The sequence below is a fragment of the Astatotilapia calliptera genome, chromosome 7 (genome assembly GCF_964374335.1).
Source record: "Astatotilapia calliptera chromosome 7, fAstCal68.1, whole genome shotgun sequence".
Classification (NCBI taxonomy): domain Eukaryota; kingdom Metazoa; phylum Chordata; class Actinopteri; order Cichliformes; family Cichlidae; genus Astatotilapia; species Astatotilapia calliptera.
This window is the reverse complement of record NC_137428.1, coordinates 44,319,806-44,344,888: the sequence shown is the minus strand read 5'-3', so window position 1 is coordinate 44,344,888 and position 25,083 is coordinate 44,319,806. Positions and strand designations below refer to the sequence as shown.

The 25,083-nt window shown below is 40.4% G+C and overlaps 3 protein-coding genes and 1 long non-coding RNA gene across 11 annotated transcripts in view; 3 read left to right on the top strand and 1 right to left on the bottom strand.

Moving 5' to 3' along the window:
* Window positions 1-13,137, top strand: part of pot1 (protection of telomeres 1 homolog) — a 60,491-nt gene extending 47,354 nt beyond the window's left edge. For 2 of the 6 annotated variants that reach the window (XM_026174766.2, XM_026174765.2), the window contains exons 11-20: window positions 7,146-7,327; window positions 8,007-8,104; window positions 8,796-8,822; window positions 9,114-9,270; window positions 9,629-9,837; window positions 9,962-10,097; window positions 10,774-10,856; window positions 11,638-11,732; window positions 12,088-12,193; window positions 12,885-13,137. In XM_026174766.2, the coding sequence (XP_026030551.2) occupies window positions 7,146-7,327; window positions 8,007-8,104; window positions 8,796-8,822; window positions 9,114-9,270; window positions 9,629-9,837; window positions 9,962-10,097; window positions 10,774-10,856; window positions 11,638-11,732; window positions 12,088-12,193; window positions 12,885-13,003 (1,212 nt within the window). In that variant the 3' untranslated portion in view covers window positions 13,004-13,137. The remainder of the gene's footprint in view (window positions 1-7,145; window positions 7,328-8,006; window positions 8,105-8,795; window positions 8,823-9,113; window positions 9,271-9,628; window positions 9,838-9,961; window positions 10,098-10,773; window positions 10,857-11,637; window positions 11,733-12,087; window positions 12,194-12,884) is intronic. The other 4 variants (XR_013910543.1, XM_026174769.2, XM_026174768.2 and 1 more) reach the window with 4 other exon arrangements.
* Window positions 1,841-2,940, bottom strand: LOC145430126 (uncharacterized). Its single transcript, XM_080304538.1, has 2 exons — window positions 2,597-2,940; window positions 1,841-2,507 (listed from the first exon to the last, which is right to left on the bottom strand). The coding sequence occupies exons 1-2, from the start codon at window positions 2,750-2,752 to the stop codon at window positions 1,959-1,961; spliced, it is 705 nt and encodes a 234-aa protein (XP_080160664.1). The 5' UTR covers window positions 2,753-2,940; the 3' UTR covers window positions 1,841-1,958.
* Window positions 2,737-3,605, top strand: LOC145430130 (uncharacterized). The gene is made up of 2 exons (XR_013910549.1): window positions 2,737-2,869; window positions 2,939-3,605. It is a non-coding gene; the product is annotated as an uncharacterized LOC145430130 (long non-coding RNA).
* A 2,777-nt stretch (window positions 13,138-15,914) lies between the features above and the next one.
* On the top strand, window positions 15,915-24,610 carry gpr37a (G protein-coupled receptor 37a). 3 transcript variants are annotated; one of them, XM_080304537.1, is made up of 2 exons: window positions 15,915-17,064; window positions 21,326-24,610. In XM_080304537.1, exons 1-2 carry the CDS (start codon window positions 16,444-16,446, stop codon window positions 22,157-22,159), a joined length of 1,455 nt encoding a protein of 484 aa, XP_080160663.1. In that variant the 5' UTR covers window positions 15,915-16,443; the 3' UTR covers window positions 22,160-24,610. The 3 variants fall into 3 exon arrangements, with proteins under 3 accessions (XP_080160663.1, XP_026030556.2, XP_080160662.1); XM_026174771.2 differs by having other exon boundaries at window positions 15,915-17,349; XM_080304536.1 differs by having other exon boundaries at window positions 15,915-17,349; window positions 21,314-24,610.
* Window positions 24,611-25,083: the final 473 nt, after the last annotated feature.

Genomic DNA, 25,083 nt, shown 5'->3' with positions numbered 1-25,083 from the left:
GCCCAAGGACACAACGACCAGGACAGAGAGCCCGGGGATCGAACCGGCGACCTTCCGGTTGCAGATGCGATTCCCAACCCCCTGAGCCACGGTCGCCCTTAACCTGTCAAGGACAAAAACAAAAAAATTCTGCATCAAATACAGGAAATCATAGCTTTCCTGAATTTCCTACATTGTTGGCATGGTGGTTAGTGCTGTTGCTTCACAGTAAGAAGGTCCTGGGTTCAAATCCACATTCTGGCTAGTTTGCAGTGGTATCTCTCTGGGTATTCTGGTTTCCTCCCACAGTTAAAAGTCATGCAGTTAACTGGTGATTCTAAATGACCCGTGAATGTAAGTGTAAATGGTTGTTTGTTTCTATGTGATAGACTGGTGAGCTGTTCAGGGTGTACCCTGCCTCGTAACCTATCACTTCAGGGTTATTTCCCAGCCCCCCTGCAACCAGGATAAAGATAGGAGGATGGTAGTTGTTGTAGACCCATTCAATTTTTATGGTAACCAGGATCTAGACTTTGTTGAACATTATGTAAAATGAAGACAACATGTAGTATTTAAGTGACCAAGTAGTATTGGTGTAAAAGTTATTGAATAGTGTTGAAATAAAATGACAAAATTGTGAAGGATTAAAACATTCCAAGAGCTCAACTTACTCCATCTGAACATGTTTCAATCGCGTTTTATGAACACAAAATGTACAGGTTTACTGAATATGAAAAGGTTGTGCTGATTTAACTCAGTTGTTTAAGTTTCTGCCAAAGCAAACAATTTGTGTGCAGCCAATGTCCACTACTGAATCAGGTTAGGGCTGTTCAATTAATCGAATTTTAATCACGATTACGATCTGGGCTTTCAACGATCATTAAAAATGACTGAGCCGATTATTAGCCCCTCCCTCGTGCTTTACTCTCGCGCTGCTCCGTGTGGCAAATTGAGCGCACCTCTCTGCATTTCGAACACGCGTCACAACAAATTAAGAGGACCCGAGGGAAGCTCGGAAAGCTAAGCAGAAGTTGTTTGGAGAGGAGAGTGACTGCCGCTGGTTGAAAAGAGAGGTAAAAAAAAACTTCAGTGGTGTGGAAACATTATGGGTTCGCAGAGTCAGACATCAAGTAGACATAGTGTGTAAACTTTGCTAGGATGTAGTAGCTGCACCACAGAGCAACACTGCAAAGTTCACTAAACATAGATGTTTACATTTTTCATTTACTTCTTATATTGCAAACATTTGCACTGTTATCAGTATTTGCACACTATTTTATATTATTTTTTAAAGTCATTATTCAATACATTGTTATTGTTAACCCTTTAAAGCCGGTCAGAGCAACACCTCCGTTTTGCGTAACTATTTTTAAATCCCTGTAGAACCGGAACCGCGTAAGCTAGCGCAATAATTTTTTTTGCATATGAAACAACACGAACTATCGCATGTCCGCCATTTCCTGCCCGAAACCGGAAGTGACGTCATTTTCGCGGAAAATGTAGTTTTTTACTTGTACTCCTTAACACTAGGAAGGCCCAGAGCCCAGCCATTTGGCTTTTCTACCTTTAAAACCCGGAGAGCAGCCAAATGGCTGGTAGGCTTTTAGCTAAGCTTTAGCTTCAGGCAAGTGGAAGCTAAATTGGCTAGTCATTCATATGTAAATTGGGTTGTTACCTGGGAATTCTGGAGGGAGGGGAGTGGGGGTGTGTGGATGAGGGGGTGGGGGAGCTGCTAAAAGCGGTGAGCTTCCTTTTGTTTCATCTTGATGCATTCTCAATCATCCAGGGAAACAAATCTCCAAAAGTCACCAACTTGGAGTGTTTCAGTTTGCCATCTTAGGGAGAAATCAACACACATGGGTGTAGGTCCTTTGTTGCTGAGATTTATTGATAAAAACAGTACAAAAAATCAACCATTTGTACACATTTTTACAAATAATTATAAAAAGTGAGTGAGTACATTTCAACATTTTCAGCAATCACTCACAATCCTGGCACTGCCATGGTATCTGTAGTCTGCATTTACCACATGTGTATCTGTTGCAGTGAACACATCGCACAGTGGCATGATTGTTCTTGCAATTGTGTTTGACCTGACACATGGCTCTTTTTCCAGGGCTCGGTGTGGAGGGTTGTGTCAAAGGCAACTGTTCTTTTCTTGCCTTCTTCGCAGCTACATGAGAGTGAGCTAACTCCCTTGCAAGCTCCACCAGGAAGTCCACCCGTCTTTCCTTCGTCCCGGAGCATGCTTGATACAGCACATGTGCATTCAGTGCTGCCATGTCAATCATGTTATAAAACACGGCAACTGGCCAGCGCCGTGTTCCTCTGCGGACAGTGTACTCCCGAACCATCTGGTCCATCACATCCACGCCACACTTTGTTTTGTTGTAAAGGGTGACAGTGTTTGGCTTCCTTTTGGTAGTGTTATCAGTCTGAACCACGCCGTGCATGCTGCTAAGAATATAGACTGTCTTCTTCCGTTTGGCCGCATACGCCGTCAGCGTGGCAGCAGAGGTTGAAAACACCTAAGAAATAAGATAAATTGTTATTTCCATAGCACTTTTACACACAATGAAACACATAAACATAGAACCAGAAAAGACCTGCAACATACCTGAGTGGTGAATTCATTGCGATCTGTCTGTCTAGTGGATTGAGGAATTTCCCTGCGAATCTTGTTGACTGTGCCGAGGATGGTGGTTTTCCGTCTAAGAAGTTTTTGCGCAAGTGAAAGCGATGTGAAAAAGGAGGAGATACTGGACCTTCCCATTGCTCACAATTTGAATTTGTTCACACTGCAGATGAGGAGACTGCTTCTCCACCTAAAAAGAGAGCTTGTTTGGGGACTGAGACAGCGAAAGATGGCACAGTGTGGCGTGAAGAACAGGTGGGGACCTGTCTCCCTTTCATTGTGTGTAAAAGTGCTATGGAAATAACAATTTATCTTATTTCTTAGGTGTTTTCAACCTCTGCTGCCACGCTGACGGCGTATGCGGCCAAACGGAAGAAGACAGTCTATATTCTTAGCAGCATGCACGGCGTGGTTCAGACTGATAACACTACCAAAAGGAAGCCAAACACTGTCACCCTTTACAACAAAACAAAGTGTGGCGTGGATGTGATGGACCAGATGGTTCGGGAGTACACTGTCCGCAGAGGAACACGGCGCTGGCCAGTTGCCGTGTTTTATAACATGATTGACATGGCAGCACTGAATGCACATGTGCTGTATCAAGCATGCTCCGGGACGAAGGAAAGACGGGTGGACTTCCTGGTGGAGCTTGCAAGGGAGTTAGCTCACTCTCATGTAGCTGCGAAGAAGGCAAGAAAAGAACAGTTGCCTTTGACACAACCCTCCACACCGAGCCCTGGAAAAAGAGCCATGTGTCAGGTCAAACACAATTGCAAGAACAATCATGCCACTGTGCGATGTGTTCACTGCAACAGATACACATGTGGTAAATGCAGACTACAGATACCATGGCAGTGCCAGGATTGTGAGTGATTGCTGAAAATGTTGAAATGTACTCACTCACTTTTTATAATTATTTGTAAAAATGTGTACAAATGGTTGATTTTTTGTACTGTTTTTATCAATAAATCTCAGCAACAAAGGACCTACACCCATGTGTGTTGATTTCTCCCTAAGATGGCAAACTGAAACACTCCAAGTTGGTGACTTTTGGAGATTTGTTTCCCTGGATGATTGAGAATGCATCAAGATGAAACAAAAGGAAGCTCACCGCTTTTAGCAGCTCCCCCACCCCCTCATCCACACACCCCCACTCCCCTCCCTCCAGAATTCCCAGGTAACAACCCAATTTACATATGAATGACTAGCCAATTTAGCTTCCACTTGCCTGAAGCTAAAGCTTAGCTAAAAGCCTACCAGCCATTTGGCTGCTCTCCGGGTTTTAAAGGTAGAAAGGTAGAAGCCTGGGCCTTCCTAGTGTTAAAAGCCTATACTGGTGTTTTTATAAGTCATGTTTGACTCTATACTTTTCTGAATAGTTTCTGTGATGCTTAGAACTTGAATTGTGCTGCTTAAAATAGTTTATTTTGATGCACCTGTTGTTTTCTTTGCAAATTTGCATCATAGGATTGTTTTTTGTTTTTCCTGCAGTATATAAAAATTGGTGTATCTCCAAAATAAAACTATGAAGACACTCAAAATAAGTTTCCTGTTATTGTAAACTATTTTTTGCAACTTTTTTGTATTTAAAGTTTTGAGGGATAAACCTCTTAAATTTCTCCAAATAGAAATATATGTAAAAAAACCAAAAACGATTTTCAATTTTTTTTGTAGTTTATTGCACTTTTTTGCAATTAATGTAGTTACTATGGACTTAATGCATACATATTATTAAAATATGGGCTATAACAGCACGGGCAGCACGGTGGCACGGTGGTTAGCACTGTTGCCTCACAGCAAGAAGGTCCTGAGTTCAATTCCAACATCAGGCCGGGGTCTTTCTGTGTGGAGTTTGCATGTTCTCCCCGTGTTTGTGTGGGTTCTCTCCGGGTACTCCGGCTTCCTCCCACCGTCCAAAGACATGCAGCTTGTGGGGATAGGTTAATTGGATAATCCAAATTGCCACTAGGTGTGAATGTGCGAGTGAATGTGAGTGTGAATGGTTGTCTGTCCCTGTGTGTTAGCCCTGCGACAGACTGGCGACCTGTCCAGGGTGTACCCCGCCTTTCGCCCTATGACAGCTGGGATAGGCTCCAGCGCCCCCCGCGACCCTGAAAAGGATAAGCGGAAGTGAATGGATGGATGGATGGGCTATAACAGTTGTATAGCAACTTGAAATGCTCCCACAAATGGCACTACAGCATGTAAAAAAAATAATATAAGCTCTGGCGGACTTGGTTCTATGGTAGGTCTTAAAGGGTTAAATAAATATCGTCAAATAATCGAGATCTCAATTTCAGTGAAAATAATCGTGATTATCATTTTTGCCATAATCGAGCAGCCCTAAATCAAGTAAATCCAACATGGCCTTTTTTTCAGTGTAGTTGGTGTGTAGTGTAGTCAATAGATTTGTTGTGTGTGTCAGAACAACGAGGCGACTGCTGGGTGTTACAGATGTTACAGGAGTGACACATCTCCTGTTGTTTATTTTAAAAAATGCATTGGCTGCATTTTTTAAAGATGATCTTAAGTACAAGTTTCCTACTCCCACCCATTGTCATAATTGTCTGTTTAGCCATTCATTTTCGTAGTCTGTGGCTTTCATATCTTTCATATTTGTATCATCTTGTTTTTTGTTGTTCTATACTTTCCTACACATTTTCCTAAATGTAAATGGTAAATGGCCTGTATTTGTATAGCGCTTTTCTAGTCCCTAAGGACCCCAAAGCGCTTTACACAACCTGTCATCCACCCATTCACACACACATTCACACACTGGTGATGGCAAGCTACAATGTAGCCACAGCCACCCTGGGGCGCACTGACAGAGGGGAGGCTGCCGGACACTGGCGCCACCGGGCCCTCTGACCACCACCAGTAGGCAACGGGTGAAGTGTCTTGCCCAAGGACACAACGACCGAGACTGTCCAAGCCGGGCATGTTTCTTGCTTTTACTTCCTGTTTGTTTACATCATAGGTCTTCGGGGAATTTTTGCTTATTCGTCATTAGTATTGATTAATTGTTACTAAATTTTTATTTACAGTGTAATGAATTAGGTTTACATTATCTTCATAGCTTTGTGGCTACAGTGCCTGCGGTAGCTGGTGCATTATCCTGCACATTGCAATGCTTTGCATTGTCAAGTCAACTCAAGTCATCTTTATTTATATAGCACATTTAAAAGACATCAAGTGTCGGCCAAAGTGCTGAACAGAGGGATAATATAATAAGGAGAATTAAAATAGAATGAAAACATTAAAGAAAGATTGTAAGACATCCATATATGTTGTCATCCCAGAAGAAGCCGTTCTCATTGCAATTCTTAAATTCTTAATCAAAGCTTAGAACAACTTCGTAGTGATTAGTTGTCACACTCACATGTCTAAGAACAACTGGGTCCAAGCCATAACCAGATCTTTGTGTTGGTGTCAAGGATTCAGGACTTTAATTAGCCTTTGGCCATATGTATGTGTCTAGCTCTCAAAGCGTCAGTGAGTCGCTCGGACACTTGATTACTGAAGTGTTTTTTGATTGCTTTTGGCTACAGGATCATCACAGCTGAGAGAGGAGAAAAAACAAAATGACAAACCCCCCAAATCCAATGACCAGTCTCTGAATCACTGTCACCACCACTGACTGTAGGTTTGGTGCAACATTGCCATCTGCTGATAAGTAACTGGTATTAAAAAAAATATAGCTGGAGGAACATTTTGCAGCTAAGTAGCTTAATTGACAACGGGTCAATAAACACGTTTGGATATAAACAACTGTGTCTTAGAAAGACAGAAAAGTGCTTTTTCAGAAGTAAAATGGCCACAGATTCACCAATCTGGAAAAAAATGTGGAAGAATTTCAGGATAGGGCATTATGGTCGTGCTGTGGTTAGCACTGATGCCTCAAGGCAATAAGGTCCTCAGTTTGAATCTATTATCTGACCCAGATTATTACATTTGGGATGTATGCAGGATTCGACTATATGAACACTGACATGTGTGCACTTTGTATTCATATTATTAACATTCCTTGTGTACACGGTATTAAAGTTTTGAAGGACGTTGAAGTTTTTCAAAAACAACACAAAGCATCCAGGTGTTGTTACGCTGCTGGGACGACAGCTCTCAGAGTTAGACGAGGCTCTATAACTATTTTCTTCCTGTGATTAATGTTCCACATGTCGGCGTCACTGAAGTCGCACCGAACCCCGAGTTGTTACAGATGGTGACTTGCATGGCACCAGTGAGAGAGTGGGAGAATGTTTGTTGTTGCTCAGACTGAAAATAGTTACATCATCTGTTGTTTGTCTTTTGTCTTGCCAAATGTTTTTGTGAAACACTGAAGCCACAATACATTTACAACAAACTTCACAATTGACTTGGCATTTTTGTGCTGATGTCTTCATCTCTCTTGCAGGTTACTAGTTGAAAACATGTTTTGTTTGGTGTTTGTTTGTTTTTTTGTTTTTATAGCATTTCAATACTAAAAAGTTTTGTCTTTTCTGACTATTTTTTTGGGGGGGGGGGGTCCCATCAGCCTGGAGTCTTCCTGAGGATCTACAACCTGCGAGCAATTGCAGGATCCAGTACAGTGCCTGGTCTTACCAGAAGCCAATTACAGGTAGATCACCTGGCTTTTCATCTGCACGGAGGGACGTCATATGGCAGAGGGATCGGGATTCTTCCTGATAACAGCCCTGACGTGCAGGAGCTGAAGAGGTACGGTGAGAGATGAGAGAAAAATGTGGTTTGTTCCTCGGCTGCAGCAGAGGGGTGGAGCAGTGGGTTCAGGGTGTGGTGTCAGGTGATGACTGACTAAAACTGACCTCCATCATCTTATTGTGACTGTTTGGGTAGTTTGCCGGGACATGGCGTGAGAGCATTGTGGGGAGCGAAGCAGGAAGAGACAGCTTGCAAGCTGTATGAACTGAAATTGTAAAGCTTTTGTAAACAAACATTTACGTGCATTACAAGTCTGTGTGAGTGGGGTCCTTTTGTCACAGCAGCACTGGACAATATGAAGAAAAATGCATTTATCAGTAACACACAACTGTGCTCCCACACTGTTTTACTAGTAACTATACCAGTTGAGTAAGTAAGATCTACTTTAGACACTTTTTTTGAGAAAAAGTGTCTTGAAAAAAACGTTTTAGGGAAGCCAACTCCATGGTGTACACAGCTGTCCATAACGGAGTATTATCGCCACCAAGACTTGATCTTGGTTAAGAATCAACCCGGTATTATGGATGCTCTTGTTTTTGTCTGTAAACTATAATTTTATTGTAGTATTTGATTCATGTTCCTGGTTTTATTTGCTAAGTGTGTAGTATTTTTTTGTCATCTTTGTTTTTGATTGCATCACTAAATACATTTCTTTTCTTTTTATTTCTGTCTATAGAGTTATTGAAGCTTTCCAAGAAAATGATGAAGCAGCACTCTCTGAACTCAATGACTCAGATCTCTTGGAGGTCTGGAAAACTCCACCAGAGTCTCTTGGTACGAATGAGCTCTAGATGTCGCACTTCCGTACTAACTATGGTCACTGCTGCTCCTACTGATTAAACTTAAATAGATTTCAAACAAGTCTGATTTTACAGGACACTTATATAATCGCTCATGCAGTAATATTATGTGTATAACATTCCAAAAACTGTAAATTCCAAATCCACAATTTTGTTTATACCTTTGTTAAAAAAGATGGAAGATATCATAGTTTTGTTTTTATTGTGATTGCGAAAAACAAATATGCTGTATTTGAACTTCATGTTTTACCTTAACAGACTTCGAAACATTACAGGAAAATAGGAATAATAATTGAATTCATGACATAGTAACAGTGGTATAGTTTTTTTTTATAAAGTACAGTTAGTTTAGTTTTAAAACCCAAATTAATTTACTTTTGTCCTTTGAAAGCTTCTGTTTGTGTAATGCTTGTATAGTGTTTACCTTTTATCTGTACTGAACAGCTAAAGAAATTTATAACTAAAACTGTAGTGTTGAATTTACTTCTATGTAGTTCTTCAGATATTGCTTTACAAACTGTTGTACAGTACCAAGGAGATGTTTAATTCAGGATAGCGAGCTTGCTGTTGTGTGCTAAATTTAAGCCTGTCCAACTTAATGCTTATTTATTTGCTTTCTTGTGTTTCGTTCCGTCTTTGATGCTTCGATTTGTTCTGTGTTGTAGATGGTGAAACACTGGATTGCAGTACAGGTATGAAATTCGGCACTGCATTGGTAATTGCTAATTGGTTTGATTTGGAAGTGCAGGTAATGTATTATAATGAATATAAAGCAGTAAATTAGGACCAATCCTGTCTAAATAAAAACGACTTTTTTTAAAGTAAATCCTTAATTTATTTTAAAAATGACATCTGTGTATAATTTCTAATGTGGTTTTATATTTATTTACCATTTTAATAATTGTTATCCATTCTATTTACTATTTACTACCAAGTGTTTAATGATGAACATTTTTCCTCTGTGGGTTGGTGTTTGTGTTCAGAGAGAAGCTGTGGCCATGACATGCAGAAGGTGACACTATCTGAAGTTAAGCGGAGTGGCCTGGGTCGAGTTCACCATGTCAGGGCCCAGCTGAAGGCCTATGAACCCCACAGACTGCATGAGGCGCTCAAGCTTTACTGCAGCAAGTGTAAATCAATGTAGGCACATACGCTGTGTTGTTGCTTCATGTGGTAATGTGTAGATTTTAGTGCTGTCAGTGTTAATCTCATTAAAATGACATTAATGCCATAACTGCAAATCTCCGTTAACGAGTTACCGCAGATCGCCCCGCTGGATGGCGCTAACGCATTAATGAGCTAACCGCGCTAACGCTTTGACGCCGTCCAGCCCCACGCAAGGGCGATCCGCGGTAACTCGTTATCAGAGATTTTCCGCGTTAATGCAGTTATGGCGTTCATTCATCATTTTAACAAGATTATCGCTGACAGCACTAGTAGATTTTGATTTGATCTCAGATGGTGTTGATATATAAGTTTAAAATGATGATGATCTCAGGCAGGATGTCCCAGATGATGAGCTGTTGGAAAGTATCTTCTCTGAGGCATCAAAGGACTGTGGACCCTGCAGTCCCCCACCATGGGTGCTCTCTGGACAGGTCAGCCTCCCAAGACACGCCCCAGGTCCCTCAAACCGAGCTCTAACTGTTTACCTGCTCACTCAGCTTATGTTTGAGGGCAAAACCAAGGATGTCATCTTGCTCATGGGTAACAATCCGCAATTATTAGAAAGCATAAAAGCTAAAAACATATCAAAAGAAATATCAAGACTGGTCTAGGAATCCTTCCATCATCAAATCCACAAAAACTCTGATATCTTGGTATCTTACAGGTTCAACACTGGAGGAAATGTGCCAGCTCATGGCCAGCTACCAGAACATCATCCCCGTAAGGGCATCAGGAGGTCACCTGTCTCTGTTCGACCTATCTGCACCTTTTCTGTTCAGAGGCAGGAAAAGATATTACGGGTCAGAGATAAATCTCACACACTGATAGAGCGCTGGTAGAGCTAAGCAGGAGCTTGATCAGTCATAACGATTCCATCAATATTGACAGCCACTGATTATTATTTATACTTTAAATGTTTTTCAAATTTATATATTAAATGGTTATACGCACATGCAATTTAAAGATTGTAACGAAGACAAATAACAAATAAATAAAACACACCCTTTATAATGACTCAAATACAAGCCAGCGTAGTCATTTTAAAGAGTGTGTTTGAATTTTCTTGACCCCGCCCACTTAAATAATGGATATTGAGAGGCTGTCACAGGCTGTTATTTTCTGTCATTTTTATCTCTTTATTTTTATATAATTAAATATTTTAAGAGAATTCTTAGGAGTAACTCATTCATAACAAAAATACAGAACAGATGATGCTTTTATTAATCCATTATGTCACCACAAGATGAATTTCCACAGTGAGACAGTATGTTTGGTTTTGTGTGTCTGCTGTTGTTGCCTTGTCATTTTTCTTATTCATAAGTTACTGTCCTTAAACAGATTGGCAGTTCAGAAGCTTTTATATAAAAATGTTTTTTGACCTTCAAATTCTGATTCAAACAGTCGTGTTAGTTCTTGAACATGTCGTCATTGTAGTGTGTGTGTGTGTGTGTGTGTGTGTGTGTGTGTGTGTTCCAGCTGTAAGCGGTGTTCCAAGGCTGCAGTGAGGGAGCAGAGTTGGGAAGGAGTTGAGATGATAGATGAGAAAATTATCGCTGAAGGTGAGACAGAGATTTGTTTGAATCATCAGACTGTTGGAGTAAATACTGGTGGTGGAGAAGAGCTGAAAGCAATTAAAACAAACAGATAACACAAAATTGCCAATGCTTCATGTTCGTAGGGACCTGTGGGTTTGGTTTTTGTGGGAAGGGCTTTATTTTAAAACGTGAGATGAAAGCGGGCTTTGTAGTAAAAACGAATATGAAAAAGTAATCATTTTTTCTCCCGACTATCTTGTGTTTTTTTTACAACTTTTTCATAACTGAAGCCAAAATCATATTTCAACTTCCAAGTTCCAAGCAGCGCAACAAAGAACGAAGTGAATAATGTGGAGACATTAATGTGACTATTGTGGCAAAACAAACTCGTCGATTGTCAAATGTCAGCTAAGACTTCTCAGGCTGCACTTTTTCCTCTGTGGACATTGGCACATTTGAGTATCTTTGTGTTTAGAGTGTTGGTTAGACAAAACAAGACATTTAAAAATGGCATCTTTGGGAAATTTCTTATGCATTTTTTGGTCTCAATAATAATTTTTTTTAAATTGACATTAGGGTGCAGCCCTGTTTTTTAGGATATCATAACTTTAATTAGGTGTTGACCTTGAATGCATCAAGAACAGATTCAAAAGTTATTATATTAGAAACCGCACTATTCCTGTGTTTGTGTCTTTTTCTCACTTGTTTCCTCACTGAGTTGTAGAAATTCCTGGTTGATCTCTATCCAGGTCAATTTGAACTTCTGAAATAAATCAGGCGATGTTTCTGCTTATTTGGCCTGCAGCTCTCGGCATTCAGCCGCTGCAGTTCATCCTGCTAATGAAACTGGAGCTGCAGGATGCCACCGACACGCTGGATGTCTTCCTGTGGAGACACGCTGTGAGTTTCACATTCCTGTTGTTTGGTGTCAGATGGGATTAGACAAAGGGAGAACATCTGGATTTATTATATATTTCACTGTTGTCTTGTAAAATTTTGCGCTGATTGAGTTTTTTGCCCTAAAGAAGTCAGGTCCAAAATTAATATATTTTGGTGTTTTGGATGTCAACAAATCAAATTCTGAATTTTTAAAAGCTCTTGTCTAACCAAGAATGTGGGTAAAGTAGAAACATTAATTTGCTTCTTACAGCAAGATATAAATAAGAGGATAACTGAAAGTAACTTTTGTTTATAATGTCTGTGAGCTTTGTAGATGTAAATGCTAGTTGTGAGTTTTACTCTCTTTTTTCACCAGGAATCATTCTTTGGTGTGTCTGCAGAGGATGCTTCAGCCAATCAGGAAGCTCAGAACAGCATCTGCCAAATCATGGACTCTCTCTGTCCACCAGGTGGCAATGTGGGTATGTCTGTCAAACCCATACACAGTACATAAAAAATTGACATAGCTTCTTGGTCAGAAAAGTTGAGGATGTGTGCCTTAAACCTGCATGTTTTTTTTTAAAAAGGCCAATAGGTCCCAGCTCCTCTGGTCATATTAAAAAAAAGGTCTGGCTGTATAGAAATCTCCAGTGCCTCTCAGCTACCTGGATCTCTGACGTCAGAAAAAAAAGCTTCTGTGTTTTTCATTGCAGTTGCTTCTTTCATGCTTTTTGGAAGTCCAGTTTGAAAACAGAAAGATGGAAATTGGAAAACACTCATAAAAATGTGACATGACTCATGTCCATCTTTCATACAGTGTGCATGGTCAAATCATTAGAATAATTCTTCAGTTTTAGTTACGGAAACATAATAACTTTAGATCTAAATTGTGTAATGAACTGGACCAAAACATAGAATCAGACATGACATACTGAAAGCTTCAAAGGCATTAATTTGGCTTTTTAATATGTCTAACTTTACAGCTCTGTGGTAGAGATTTGGGGAAACAAAACATTGCACAAAACAGTATGTGAACAATATATATATCTATATATAACAATATACAAAAAAACCTTCCTGCAGCTTTGCAAAACCAGAAGCAGCAGCAGGCTTAATGTCAGCCGCAGGTTTGTGTTGCTGGATGCTTTGTCATGTCTGCCCGTTCGTCCTCAGGTCAGCACCCATGGCTTGATTTATGTTTGATGGCATATCAAGCAGAGGACGACGATGGACAGACTAAGACCTGCTATCAGGTCTGTCACACGACTGTTGTGAAACCCTCATCTGAATGATCTGACACCATCTGCACCACCTGTGGGAAAGATTCAGATAAAATTCTGATCAGAGGATTCTGATTCTGTCTGTTGTTGCTTTATTTCTTTACATTTCTATTTATTGTGTAAATAAAGTTAAAAACTGAATAAAATACCAACTGCATTTTCTTGCCATTTCCTGTGCTGCCTGGGTAAACTTTTGATGACTTTTCAAAATAAAAGGTGATTTTTTTTTTTTAATTACAGTGTATCCAGTAAGTATTCACAGCATTTCACTTGTTCCACATTTTGTGACTTTTACACCCTTATTTCAAAAATGGAGTAAATTCATTTTTCAGTTCAACATTTTATACACAATGATGACAGCATGAAAAAGGTTTGCTTGTAATTCTTGCACATTTATTACGTGAGTATTCACAGCCTTTGCTCAATAGTTTAAGTACTTTTGGCAGCAATTACAAGGTTCAAGTCTTTTTGACTATGGCCAGTTTCTCCCATAAGGTTGGATAGATTTTCAGATCTCTCCAGAGATTTTAAATCGGGTTCTGAGTCTGTCCAAATCTGTGCCATCCTGAAGCTATTCCTTTGTTATCTTGGGTATGTGCTTAGAGTTGCCCGATTTGAATATGAACCTTTGCCCCACACTGAGGTCCAGAGTACTCTTACACATTTTAACTGAATGAAGGGGCTTAGATTTTTCATGCAGGGCTAAAGACTGTTCAAATTTGGCCTCAGTCTTTCCTGAAGATTCTTATCCTGAATTCCATGACACCACTCCATGACCTGAACTCAGTGTGTTTCCCACTTTTACCAAATGCTTGAAGCTAGGATGTCTAATGTTATGAGATCATGGTTACCACATTAATATTTCTCCCTGCATACTTATTATATCTTGTGGCAACTTTAACTCCACGATTGCTCTGAACGCATCCTTCCAAATCTGAGAATTCTGTCTGGAGCTGGATTGTCAAAATCGTTTTTTACAAAATCTTTTTTCAGGAGATATTTTTCTTTTGCTAATTGCTCTGCACAGGACAAAGACAACACTTTGCTCCTGGTTTTTATATCATACAAACAGGAAAGAAATGACATACCTAGTATCAATGTATTAGGATGGTTTACTGTATATTTCTTAAATCTATCTGTTATTCGCCAAAAAAAAAAAGTCATTTGTCAGTCAAAATGCTATAATTCTCTACATACGTACGTACATACATTCAGAGAGAGGGAGAACCATAGCACATAAATCTGAAGTAAATGTGCCATGAAAAGGTTTCCAAGCAGCAACTGACTGTTAAGTCTATATTTATTGTTGCCATTTTAACAAATGCTAACATGAAATGTATTTGCAGGTTAAGCTTTTAATTTATCTTTGGAATAATGTATGGCATCACATTCTAGTGTCCTAAAACGCTGAGCAGCAATATTTGCTCTTTATGGATGCAGTCTCACTCTCCATTCCTCCAAACACCTTTCAGCATTTATCTGTGGGTTTGCAGCACCGTCTGCTGGTCTACTGAGTATATTCGTGATGTGATCTCGTCCCCCAATTAAGCATTAAGTGTGAATGCCCTTAACACTTGCAATCGTGGTTTTAAAAAAAGAAAGTACACTCTTTCATTTGCAAGGTTTAAACTATCAAGACATAATCAAAAATAATATGGTCCTTTGCAGGTCTTAAAATGAGGTAAATACCACTTTAAATGAACAACAAAACATGCCATGCCACTGTGGCATTGTTTATTTAACAAAAACTCTAAGGATACCCTATTATTGTAGGATAGACGCCCTTTCAGCAGTAATGACATAAAGTTATACAGAAAACAGTTCCTCTATCAGTCTCTTACACTGTTGTGGAGGTTTTAGGGGGGTTTTGGGGTTTTTTGTGTTTTGTTGTTGTTGTTTATTGCCTCTCCTGTCTGCATGTAGCAATCCGAATTATTGTTTAAAGCCCAAGAAAAATGCCAAACAGATTTACTTTTCCAAGTGGACCTATTGCTATACTGGCCCACTTGATTGTCATAGTTTTTTTTTATCTTTATTTTTTATTTTAAGTTATTACAATCAGAACGGGGGTGGGAAAGAGAAATAAGAAGAAAAGAGAAGTTGGGAAGAGAGTTAACAGAAAGAGAGGGAAAGAAAAATGGAGAAGAGGGATAGAGAGAGAAAAGACACTGAAAATCTGCTTCACCACCTGCTAAAAAAACAAACAAGCAAAACGAAAACACAGCAGGGAAACCACAGTAACAACCAACATAAGCATAAATAACAGTAAATAATAAATACTGAATCTTACTGAGCAGCACATTAGCACGATATGTTTAGAGGCAGCAGCCAACCAAGACGTGTGAGTACCTGTTTGTACACCTGTGTGTGTGCGTGTGTGTGTGTGTGTGTGTGTGTGTGTGTGTGTGTGTGTGTGTGTGGTATTTATAAGGTTTCTCCACCTAAGTGTCTAATAGTAGGTGTGTGGAGCCATAGCCCTGCCCCCAGGACATGAAGCAGGCATGGAGGAGATCCGGGCCCCAGACATCCCGAGGCCCCTCAGAGCACGAGAGCCCAAGGAGGACCACACACTCTCCTTTACACTAGGCTCAATTCATGTCTGCATCATGTGCACCTTTAAATCCTGTTTAAGTTTGAATAGTACAGGTCAGTACTAGTGCACTATTTAATACCCAAATTTTCTATCTGATGGCACACAAGAGTAAAACAACAACAACACATTTCTTTTAAAGGAAGTTTCAACTTATATGTGTTGTTGTTGTTGTTTTTCGTATGCTCCCCTTTAGTGCCTGAAAACCTTTCACATGAACTCTTAAGTACAAAAATATAAATGAAATAAACATGTTTCCAAATTCTGGAGCAACCATAAACATCATTTTTCTGACGATACACATCGGTACCAAAGCACGTTTAGAATATTGGACGGTTTAATGTAGTATCCGGTGGGATTCAATAGCAGGTTAAAGAGACGATAACAACCACCACCCCCGGCCCTAGTCCCCCTCCCTCCTCCTCTTCTTAGACGCTCTGTCACATCGAGCTTGGTCGTGTCTCGCATTCGTCGGTGCTCCACTCCGGTCCCCGGGCGCTCCGGACCTGCCACGCGTGCAGAAACGTACTGTGGACCTACTCAGGAATTCTCCATCCCAACACCCAATTCCTGACGCTGAGGATTTACTTATTTAGTTCACAGTTTTCAGCCCAGTTTAAAAACTTTTCCGATTAGATTTTTTTTTCTCACCGGTGATGCCTCCGGACTGGAGACGCACTGGGACGCACCCGAACGTGAAAGGTGCAGCACTCTTAAACGGCCAAAGACTTCGAGGAAGCTCTGTGTACACAAAAATGAAAGAAAGTTGACGGTTTGGCGGCAGATTTGAGTTTAAAAACTATCAAAACCCAGAGATGGATCAATCGATCACACGGTTTCATTTTGCGGTTTAGCCAGAGCCATGAGGATGTGTGCAGCCCTGAGTCTCCTGTGTTTGTGGCTGTGCAGCGAGGCCGTCGTTTGTCAACTTCACTGGGACAAAACAAAGACGACGTTTAGTCCTTATAATAAATCCGCCACCGTTGAAAGGAATGTGCACAGCCGGAGATGGCGCACAGTCAGCCAGGAGGACCGTGGGGGGACACGCAGTACGAGTGCAGAAGCCTCATGGCTGGTTCCTCTAAACTCCTCGTCGTCTGAGCTGCCAGAGAAAAAGATCACCAGGCGCTCTCTGCGTGAAGGTGATGCCCAAAGTGGAACTCGGTCATTTTTACCAGAAGTTTTAGTTTTAGGCACGAAAGAAAATGATAAAGATGAGCCGAGCAATGAAGTGTCTAAACAAACCCAGCATGGACACAACTGCACGCGCAGGATGAGTGGACGCACACGAAGGCAAAGGCGGGTTGCCGTATCCGGCAGGGCGACGCACAGCGAACCGCTACCTGTGGCCATGGCGCAGGAGCTAGAAGCCGACCCCCCCTTCAGACTCAATACAAGTGACTATGAGGACGAGTACTCTCTCCCGGACTTTCCCGACACCACGCGGCTCGTTCCGGTGAACACGCGAACCAGACGCAAGCAGGTAAAGAATCCATTCTACCCGGTAACCGCGGAGTCGTACGGAGCCTACGCTGTACTGATAACCGCCGCCCTCATCTTTACAGTGGGCATCATTGGGAACGTGTCGATCACGTGTATTGTATGTCACAACTACTACATGAGGAGCATCTCCAACTCGTTGCTAGCCAGCCTCGCGCTCTGGGATTTCGTCATCATCTTCTTCTGCTTGCCGCTTGTGGTGTTTCATGAGCTCACCAAGAAATGGCTGCTGGGAGAGTTCTCATGCAGGATTATCCCCTATCTGGAGGTGAGAGGCAGGGTGGTGGGGTAGTGATGGTTTGGTAGTCCCTCATGGTGCAGCAGATATAATTGTAGCCGAGTTCATCTTACAGGTGAGACCATCGCGGTCAAGTGAACCTCTAAATTGTTTTGCGCATCTACACAAAGCGCTCTCCTTCGTTCTCCTCCTCAATACACAATAAATCCTCCAATGACTACCTGAGACTGGCTTCAAAAGTGAGTCAGTCCATATATCAGTTTTTATTCCAGGACCAGGTCCAGGACCTTTTCCCCCTAATCCCCAAGTTTCATTTTATCTTCTTTTCAGTTTTGCTGGTAATGAGCTTTTTCATTCATGATTTCTTGAAATGTGACCTGCATCCACAATATATCTGTACAGAGTTCCTTCTCAGCCAGGTGCATAATTCCTGACATGTTAAAAGAACATTATTCTCAACTTCAACACGTGTTCAAAACATTAATCAAAAGTGGCTCTTCATAGTTGACATGAAACTTTCAATACATTTCTCCACAGGCTCATCTACTCTACATCTGTGCTAAATTTTATTTCAAAATTAAAGGTCAACTCTGCTCAAATTGAAAAACTTAAAGGGATGTAATAATGTCATGTTAAAAATGTACTAAACATCGTATATATGATAGTTGACATGAAATGTTCCTCTTGGAAACCCACACTGTGTGTGTAGAGTTTCATCTTAACCCACTGCATAATTTCAGGAGAAATAAAATTACATTTCTGGTCAAACCCAACATGCTCAATCGAATATAATATCACATTAAAAAATTACTCTACATATGTGCCACTGCATGTTATGGAGGCCACACGTGAACTCAAGAACAGCTTTAGTGCTGGAGTTTCATCCAAAGACAAAATACTAAATCAAGTGGAGCCAGGAATATACATTCTAGGGAAAACTACAGGTACATAATAGTGAAAACATGTAGCAAGGAGCACACAACTATGGTAGGACAATGACAAAGGACAGCAGAAGACAGAGATAATAAGTACACACTGGATATCAAGAGGAGAGGCAACAGGCTGGACACACGGGTGGAAGCTATAGACATAACAAGGCAGAGGAAGCAAACAACATGAGCCACAGAGAGCAATGGTTACCATAGTAAAATAGGAAAACACAACTACATGGGCAACAAGGCTTAACTTACATGGAGGAGAACAGGAGAACTACACAGATGAAGATGAGAAGTCACAAGAATAAATGCAGATGAGACTGGGACAGCAAGGAACACAGAACGGAACAAATTAATATCAACGAGACAGGAGAAGTAAAACTCAATACCAAGTACACAAGACTGTCATTTCCTGCCTGGAAACTGGTTGTAGTTTTGCTGACCCAAATGCTGTAAGCAAGAGATGAAGGTTACTAAAGTGAGCCTTTTTAATGAATGTGCGATAGACGGTTCAAAGCAAAAGCCAACACCCAGGAGTCAGAAGGAATAATTACTAAATTGGGAAATGCTATGGAAAACACAACAAGTGGAACAAAGGACAAAGAGAGACTGAGACAATAAATATAAGAGACAATGATTGAGGCAAGTAGGGGGCAGGTGGAGAACCACTGCTAAAACTAGACGACGAAGCACAGATGACAAAAGACTGCTAAAGTAAAAATAGAAAGTGACTAAACAGATGGCAGCCTCAAACACAAAGACTTGACATAGCGGTTCATGATGGAGGAGTCTATACTTTCTGTGATCCTGTGACGTAAATTTTGTGATCAGACAGTTAGTGTGGGGGTCTGCATGCCTGCCTCTTTTTGTGACCTCATGAGTTGTCCAATGCATTAACTATGTGAACATCAGGTCTCCAATAAATGAGTATAATCCAGGCTTAAAACCTGCTTAACAGTAATATCTACTCGGTTGTTGGGGTGTGAGGTCCCTGTGTCCGCAACAGAGTATAATCCAGGCTTAAAAAAGATATAAACTGTACAAAACAATAAATAGGAAGGGGTACACATGGAAATAACCAGAAACTGACACAAAGAACTAAACGGTAAATAGGCTGCACTTTGCTACTCCACCTGAGTACTCAAAGCGCTACAATATGCTTTATCCATCCATTCAAAGGAGCACTTTTTGCTACATATTCTACAAGGATAGTTTAACATGAGGACTGAAAGAACTACGGATCGAACCACGACCCGTGGTCTACGATGCTTCATATTGTGGCAAACAAAAAAAAACAACATGGATCAAATTGAGAGCCAACAGAACGTTAAATAATGACAAAAATTCAAAGACTATAACAGAAAACCCCAGGTCCAAAACCCTGGGGCAATCAGAACGTTTTCATAACTTCTTCTGTTTCCCTACATATTAATGAATTCATAAGAAAGGTTAGGGACAATAGGCTGTACATAAAAGAGATGAGGTTTAGCTGACACTCATCAGCTACAGCTGCCTGTTTCTGGATACCCCTAAAACCAGTATCCAGATGGGTAATAAATGAAATGTACCCATGATACAGAGGGAAAAAATTCCTTTCAGTCAAACTGTTTTTTATAAAAAAATATTTCTGCTTTAAAGTTGGACCTTTATACCATGACTCTTCAGGGACTGACTCACTTTTAAAAGCATTTATTCTCACAAATGTATTCATTTAATTTTAATTTTATTTTATTTAAAAAAACATTTTTTATCTGAATATCATCTCTTCTACTGACTCTATTACAAAAGACATCATACCTTTGCCTTTGAGACACTGACAGTTGTTGTTCAATTGGCGCTTACCTAAATTCCCATAGCAAGTTATCATGTCTGCAGCTTGTGACAACTGAAAGGGTTTTAATGTGACATCTGGAGACAAAAGGTCTTATTTATTGTGTTTAAGCTTCTTAGCAGTGGAAGCTTTTTGTCTGAGGCAGTGACCTACATGAGTTTATTGACGTCATCACCTCGCCTTATTGTCACCTAATGTAGCGAGGTGTGGTATGCGGCTCCACTGCAGAGGAGGGATGGCGCCAGAGAGGCTGGCAGGGCAGCTGGAGCTGATCAGCCAATCCTTTATCAGGAGGTCCTGCCAAAAGCTAGATAACTGAAAAGCTGAAAAGTGAACAGCCTGATCAAAGTGAACACTGTAAATAAAAACATTGCAACAGTGGGTGTGACACACCTAAAAACTCTGCCGAGTCTGATTTTAGATCTCTAATTGATTTATCCAGTTTGGAACAGGCCAACATAAAATTAGTTTTTTTATGAAGACCTTTTTTAAAGTCTAAATTGATTATATCTAATTTTTTTTCAATATGACAGTTTTGACCCTGATTTTGCATTGTGGGTGTATATCATGGGGGAGAGGCGGAGACTAATGATTGACTGCTCTTGTGTCACGTTTGTTACAAGTTAAGAATGAGCAATTTGGGATACCACTCGCACCAGCCAACAGGTAAGACACACAGTTTCTGATTATCCATCCTGCCTCTTGCCCTTGACACACGCCCACAATACAAAGTGGTCAAATAAATGTATAAATTGCTTTTTCCCAAAACTCTGCTGACAGTTCTGTGTTCAGGTTCTGTAGCCAGGCTTCCTGTATAAAAGCTGAAAACATTGGAGTATAAAAACAAGTGTTTGGAGGCTTCATTAGCACCAAGAACTCATAAATAGTCTGGTTAGCTGAAACTGTTTCAAAACTAATTATCTAATTTGAGTGTAACTAAAAAATGTGACTATGGAATATTGTATTTAGTACAAATGTGAAAATGATGCAAACTGTCCATCTATACATAAAAAATACACACAATTTATGCATACAAAAAATATATAAACAATTTTTTAAGACACGTTTCTGATATATTATCATGGTTAATTTTTTTTTAGATTTATTTGAATTTAATGCTAACATTGTTAGAGACAAATTCTGGTCTAAAGTACTTTTTATTTTTACTTTACTTCACATAATTGTTACAGTTATGAAATTGTACTTTTAACTTTTAACCTGATTCTAGCCTTTCTCCCAGGTGGTTTCTCTTGGGATCACAACCTTCACACTGTGTGCTCTGTGCATTGATCGTTTCCGGGCAGCCACCAACGTGCAGATCTATTATGAGATGATCGAGAACTGGGCATCTACCACTGCAAAGCTGGCGGTCATCTGGGTGGGCGCTTTGCTGCTGGCGTTGCCTGAGCTGCTGATCAGACAGCTGGTCACTGAGGACGACGAGCCACCTGATGTGACACCATGTGAACGTTGTGTAGTTCGCATCTCAACAGACCTCCCGGACACACTCTATGTCTTGGGGCTCACCTACAACAGTGCACGCCTCTGGTGGTACTTTGGCTGCTTTTTCTGCCTGCCAACGCTGTTCACCATCTGCAGCTCACTAGCGACTGCCCGCAAGATCCGCAACGCCGAGTGGGCCTGTGTCCGTGGGGGCAAGAAGCAGCTTCAGCTGGAAAGCCAGATGAACTGTGCCGTGGTAGCTTTGGCCATCCTCTATGGGTTCTGCATCATTCCAGAGAACATCTGCAACATCATTAATGTGTATATGGCGGCCACCATTCCCAGGAGAGCCCTGGACATTCTGCACCTTGTCAGTCAGATGATGCTCTTTTGCAAATCGGCTGTGACGCCCGTTTTGCTGTTTTGTCTATGCCAGCCATTTGCCAGAGCCTTCTTGGACTGCTGTTGCTGCTGCTGCGACGAATGTGGCCCGCCCCACTCCCCCACCACTGCCACTAGCAACATTGACAATGAGTGCACCACCACCGAGCTTGAGCTGTCGCCATTCAATACCACCCGCAGGGAAGCATCCACCTCTGCCACCTACTCTGCTGTGGGGACAAACTACTGAGGTCAATAATCAACATTGCCATTGTACCAATCCATAGCTATGATTTTGCACGCAAGGGTTGACCCTGCTTTCCAGCACTCGACGCTTGAGAGGGGAAGTACGATGCGATGATATGATAGATTATTGACAAGCGCTCTCTCCTACAGTGTCTAAGAGTGGAGCTACACCTGAGTGAGACACCTTGTCTCCCCAATTTTAAACCCAAACAAACATTCAATTCAAAAGCTTAGCAAAAACTTGTTTCTAAAATATCTGAGATAATTCAAAGGACATACAACTATATATAAAATGAACATTCTATATATTAAGTAGTTAGTTACAGTTTGTTCCATTATGAGAGGTGTTACACCAAACGCCCTGAATTGTCTAAAACAACCCGATGTACGGCAGGGCTGGAATGGCTGCAGTGAAAGGAATGTTTGGCTCCTGTGGACACAGACCCTGAGACTGAGCTTCATCTGATGGGATCAGCAGATAGTTTTTTGTTTGTTTGTTTTTAAAACACCCCAAACTCTTGAACACGCTTATGTTTACTGACTCACCGAATGAACCTGCTCTCTATCTATTAACTGTTAAAACTCACTGGTATTTTTACTGAATCTGAGATCAGTTGTAAACTACTTTTTGTCACTGTTTACAAAATCTGAAACAAGACATGGTTGGTACATTTCTGATGTCACGAGAGTTTGTACCGTAATTCAATTTGTTTACAGATACTTTTGTAATTCTCCTCCGCACAGTTCAACTTTCAAAGCCAGAGGAGCGAATTTTACCCGTGGTTGTGCAGAAATGTTTTCACGTAAATATGCAGTTGTTTTAGCTCCACCAGCATTTCCTTCTGTGGTACAGACATTAGTAACAGTTAGTGCAGTACCTAGATGTTTTAAATATAGTCAGTCACAACTGTTTTTTTTCTCTTTCTGTCAAAAATTGTAGTTAATTATAGAAAAGTATATAATTATTTTTTTTAAAGAAATTTACATTGAAATAGACTTCATGTCTGTTGGCCCTTTGACACACTGGTGACCTGTCCACAGTATACCCCACTTCTTATCCTCTAGCAGCTGGGATAGGCTGGAGCCCCTCTGCAACCCCTAATTGGCCACTAACCTTTCAAAGAAAGATTTTAAGATTGTATTTATATTATTGTAGGTTTCTACCTTACAATATACAGTGCCTTGAGGCAACCACTGTTGTAATTTGATGCCACACAAATAAAACTCAATTGAATTTGAAGTAAATTTATATAGTAGTCAGTTCCCTTTCTCCAAATGGTCCTTTTAAGAAACTGTAACCAAATTATAATTTAGTATGAATAAAGATTTCATTAAAAAGCATTTTCCATGAAATTCATGCAACATTCAATTTTTAGTTTTTATTGTTTTGTTTTGTTTTGTTTTGGGGTTGTTGTTTTTTACAAAATGAAATATCACATTAATAAAAGAAAAAAATACATATCTTTGGAGTATGGTTTGAATATGATATTGTCTTTTTTGTGCAGCAAATTTCCACATAGTCACTTCAGTGTGGTCCCAAGTAGGGTAGGTTTTGATTATCGATTTATCAATTAAAATCGATTCTGGCTTGGATAACGTGATATCGATTCATTAAAATCCTGAATCAATTTTTTAATATAAATTTATTTTGGCCGAAATAAATTTCACCTGAGAAATGCCAGAATCTCAGGTGAAACCTCACAAGATTTCAACAACCACCAAACAGCTAAAACAGTAAATGAGAGCAGGAACACGGATTCTGCACAAAGACGTAAAAACAAAGCGCTGACGGATCAGAATCAGTGAGATGTCGCCTTTCTCACCCGACGGCACGGACAGTCGGGGCTGAAAGCCGACAGCTCGCTGATTCTGATGTTTCGGCGGGTCCGCGCTTTGTGTTTACGCCCTTTTTGCGCTGATTGTAAAGCTGTTAGTTTGATCTCTCTCCAAACAATATTGACCGAACCAGCAGCAAAAGAAGATCCAAACTGCGCTTCACATAAACATCGTCATGAATTCCCTCTGACTTTTGCTGTTTTGCTTCCACCACGATAAAATCCCACTTCATGCACAGCTCTCTCTCTCTCTCTCTCGCTCTCTCTCAGTGTACTTCAAGAACAGTTTCCCGTCTAAAAATCTGTTTTCTGCATTATTCGCTTGCCTATTATGCACAAGTCTACCGTTGTTTACAGCGCTGTCAGACACTGTTATTTTTCCTTTTACTTACTTCCAAAAACAAAGCCTCATTTCTGCTGTTCAACAGGCTTCTGAACAAATTTAAACTTTTTAAAATTATGCAAAATTGCAAAACGCTTAGCTGTGTCTCTAATCAAACCTCTGTAACTTTGCTCTGCTTCACTTCAGCAGCATCAGGTAATGTTCATATGTTGATTAATGGTTTTCTTTCGTTTTTGATGTACTGCAGAATATTTTTATAAAATCCCAGGCCAAGAAAGTCGCCTTCATGTTTTTCTGTGTTTTATCTTCAGCTACTTTGACACAAAGGCATCTGCTGTGATGCTCACACCTTTGATAAAGTCTCAGCTTTCTTTTTATAGATATAAAAATATGGAAATGTACTGATGTATGATCTGAATTATAATATTTCTGACTCTCTGAGGCAAAATTTCCCCAATTCAAATCGAATCGAATTGAACTGGATCGAATCATGGATCGAATCGATTCGGGACCTTGTGAATCGGAATTGAATCGATTCTAGAAATCAGTGACGATACCCAGCCCTAGTCCTGAGCTGTGATCAAACACAAAGCCCTTTAAAAAAACAGGTAATGTTTCTGTAAGAGTACATATAAGAGTACAGTGTTTCTATAAGCCCTCACTTATTACTGAACTGCTCCATTTAAATTTCTGCAGTCTTCAGAAATAATGTTACTGAATAAATGCTTTCTCCACATGGTAACATTTTTC

What these genes read in the sequence shown, in the direction of transcription:
- LOC145430126 (XM_080304538.1), bottom strand. Translation starts at nt 2,752, where the DNA reads ATGGGAAGGTCCAGTATCTCCTCCTTTTTCACATCGCTTTCACTTGCG. An exon ending in GCAATGAATTCACCACTCAG is followed by an intron (nt 2,508 to 2,596) that starts GTATGTTGCAGG and finishes CTTATTTCTTAG; the next exon opens with GTGTTTTCAACCTCTGCTGC.
- gpr37a (XM_080304536.1), top strand. Translation starts at nt 16,444, where the DNA reads ATGAGGATGTGTGCAGCCCTGAGTCTCCTGTGTTTGTGGCTGTGCAGC. An exon ending in GGATTATCCCCTATCTGGAG is followed by an intron (nt 17,350 to 21,313) that starts GTGAGAGGCAGG and finishes ACCTGATTCTAG; the next exon opens with CCTTTCTCCCAGGTGGTTTC.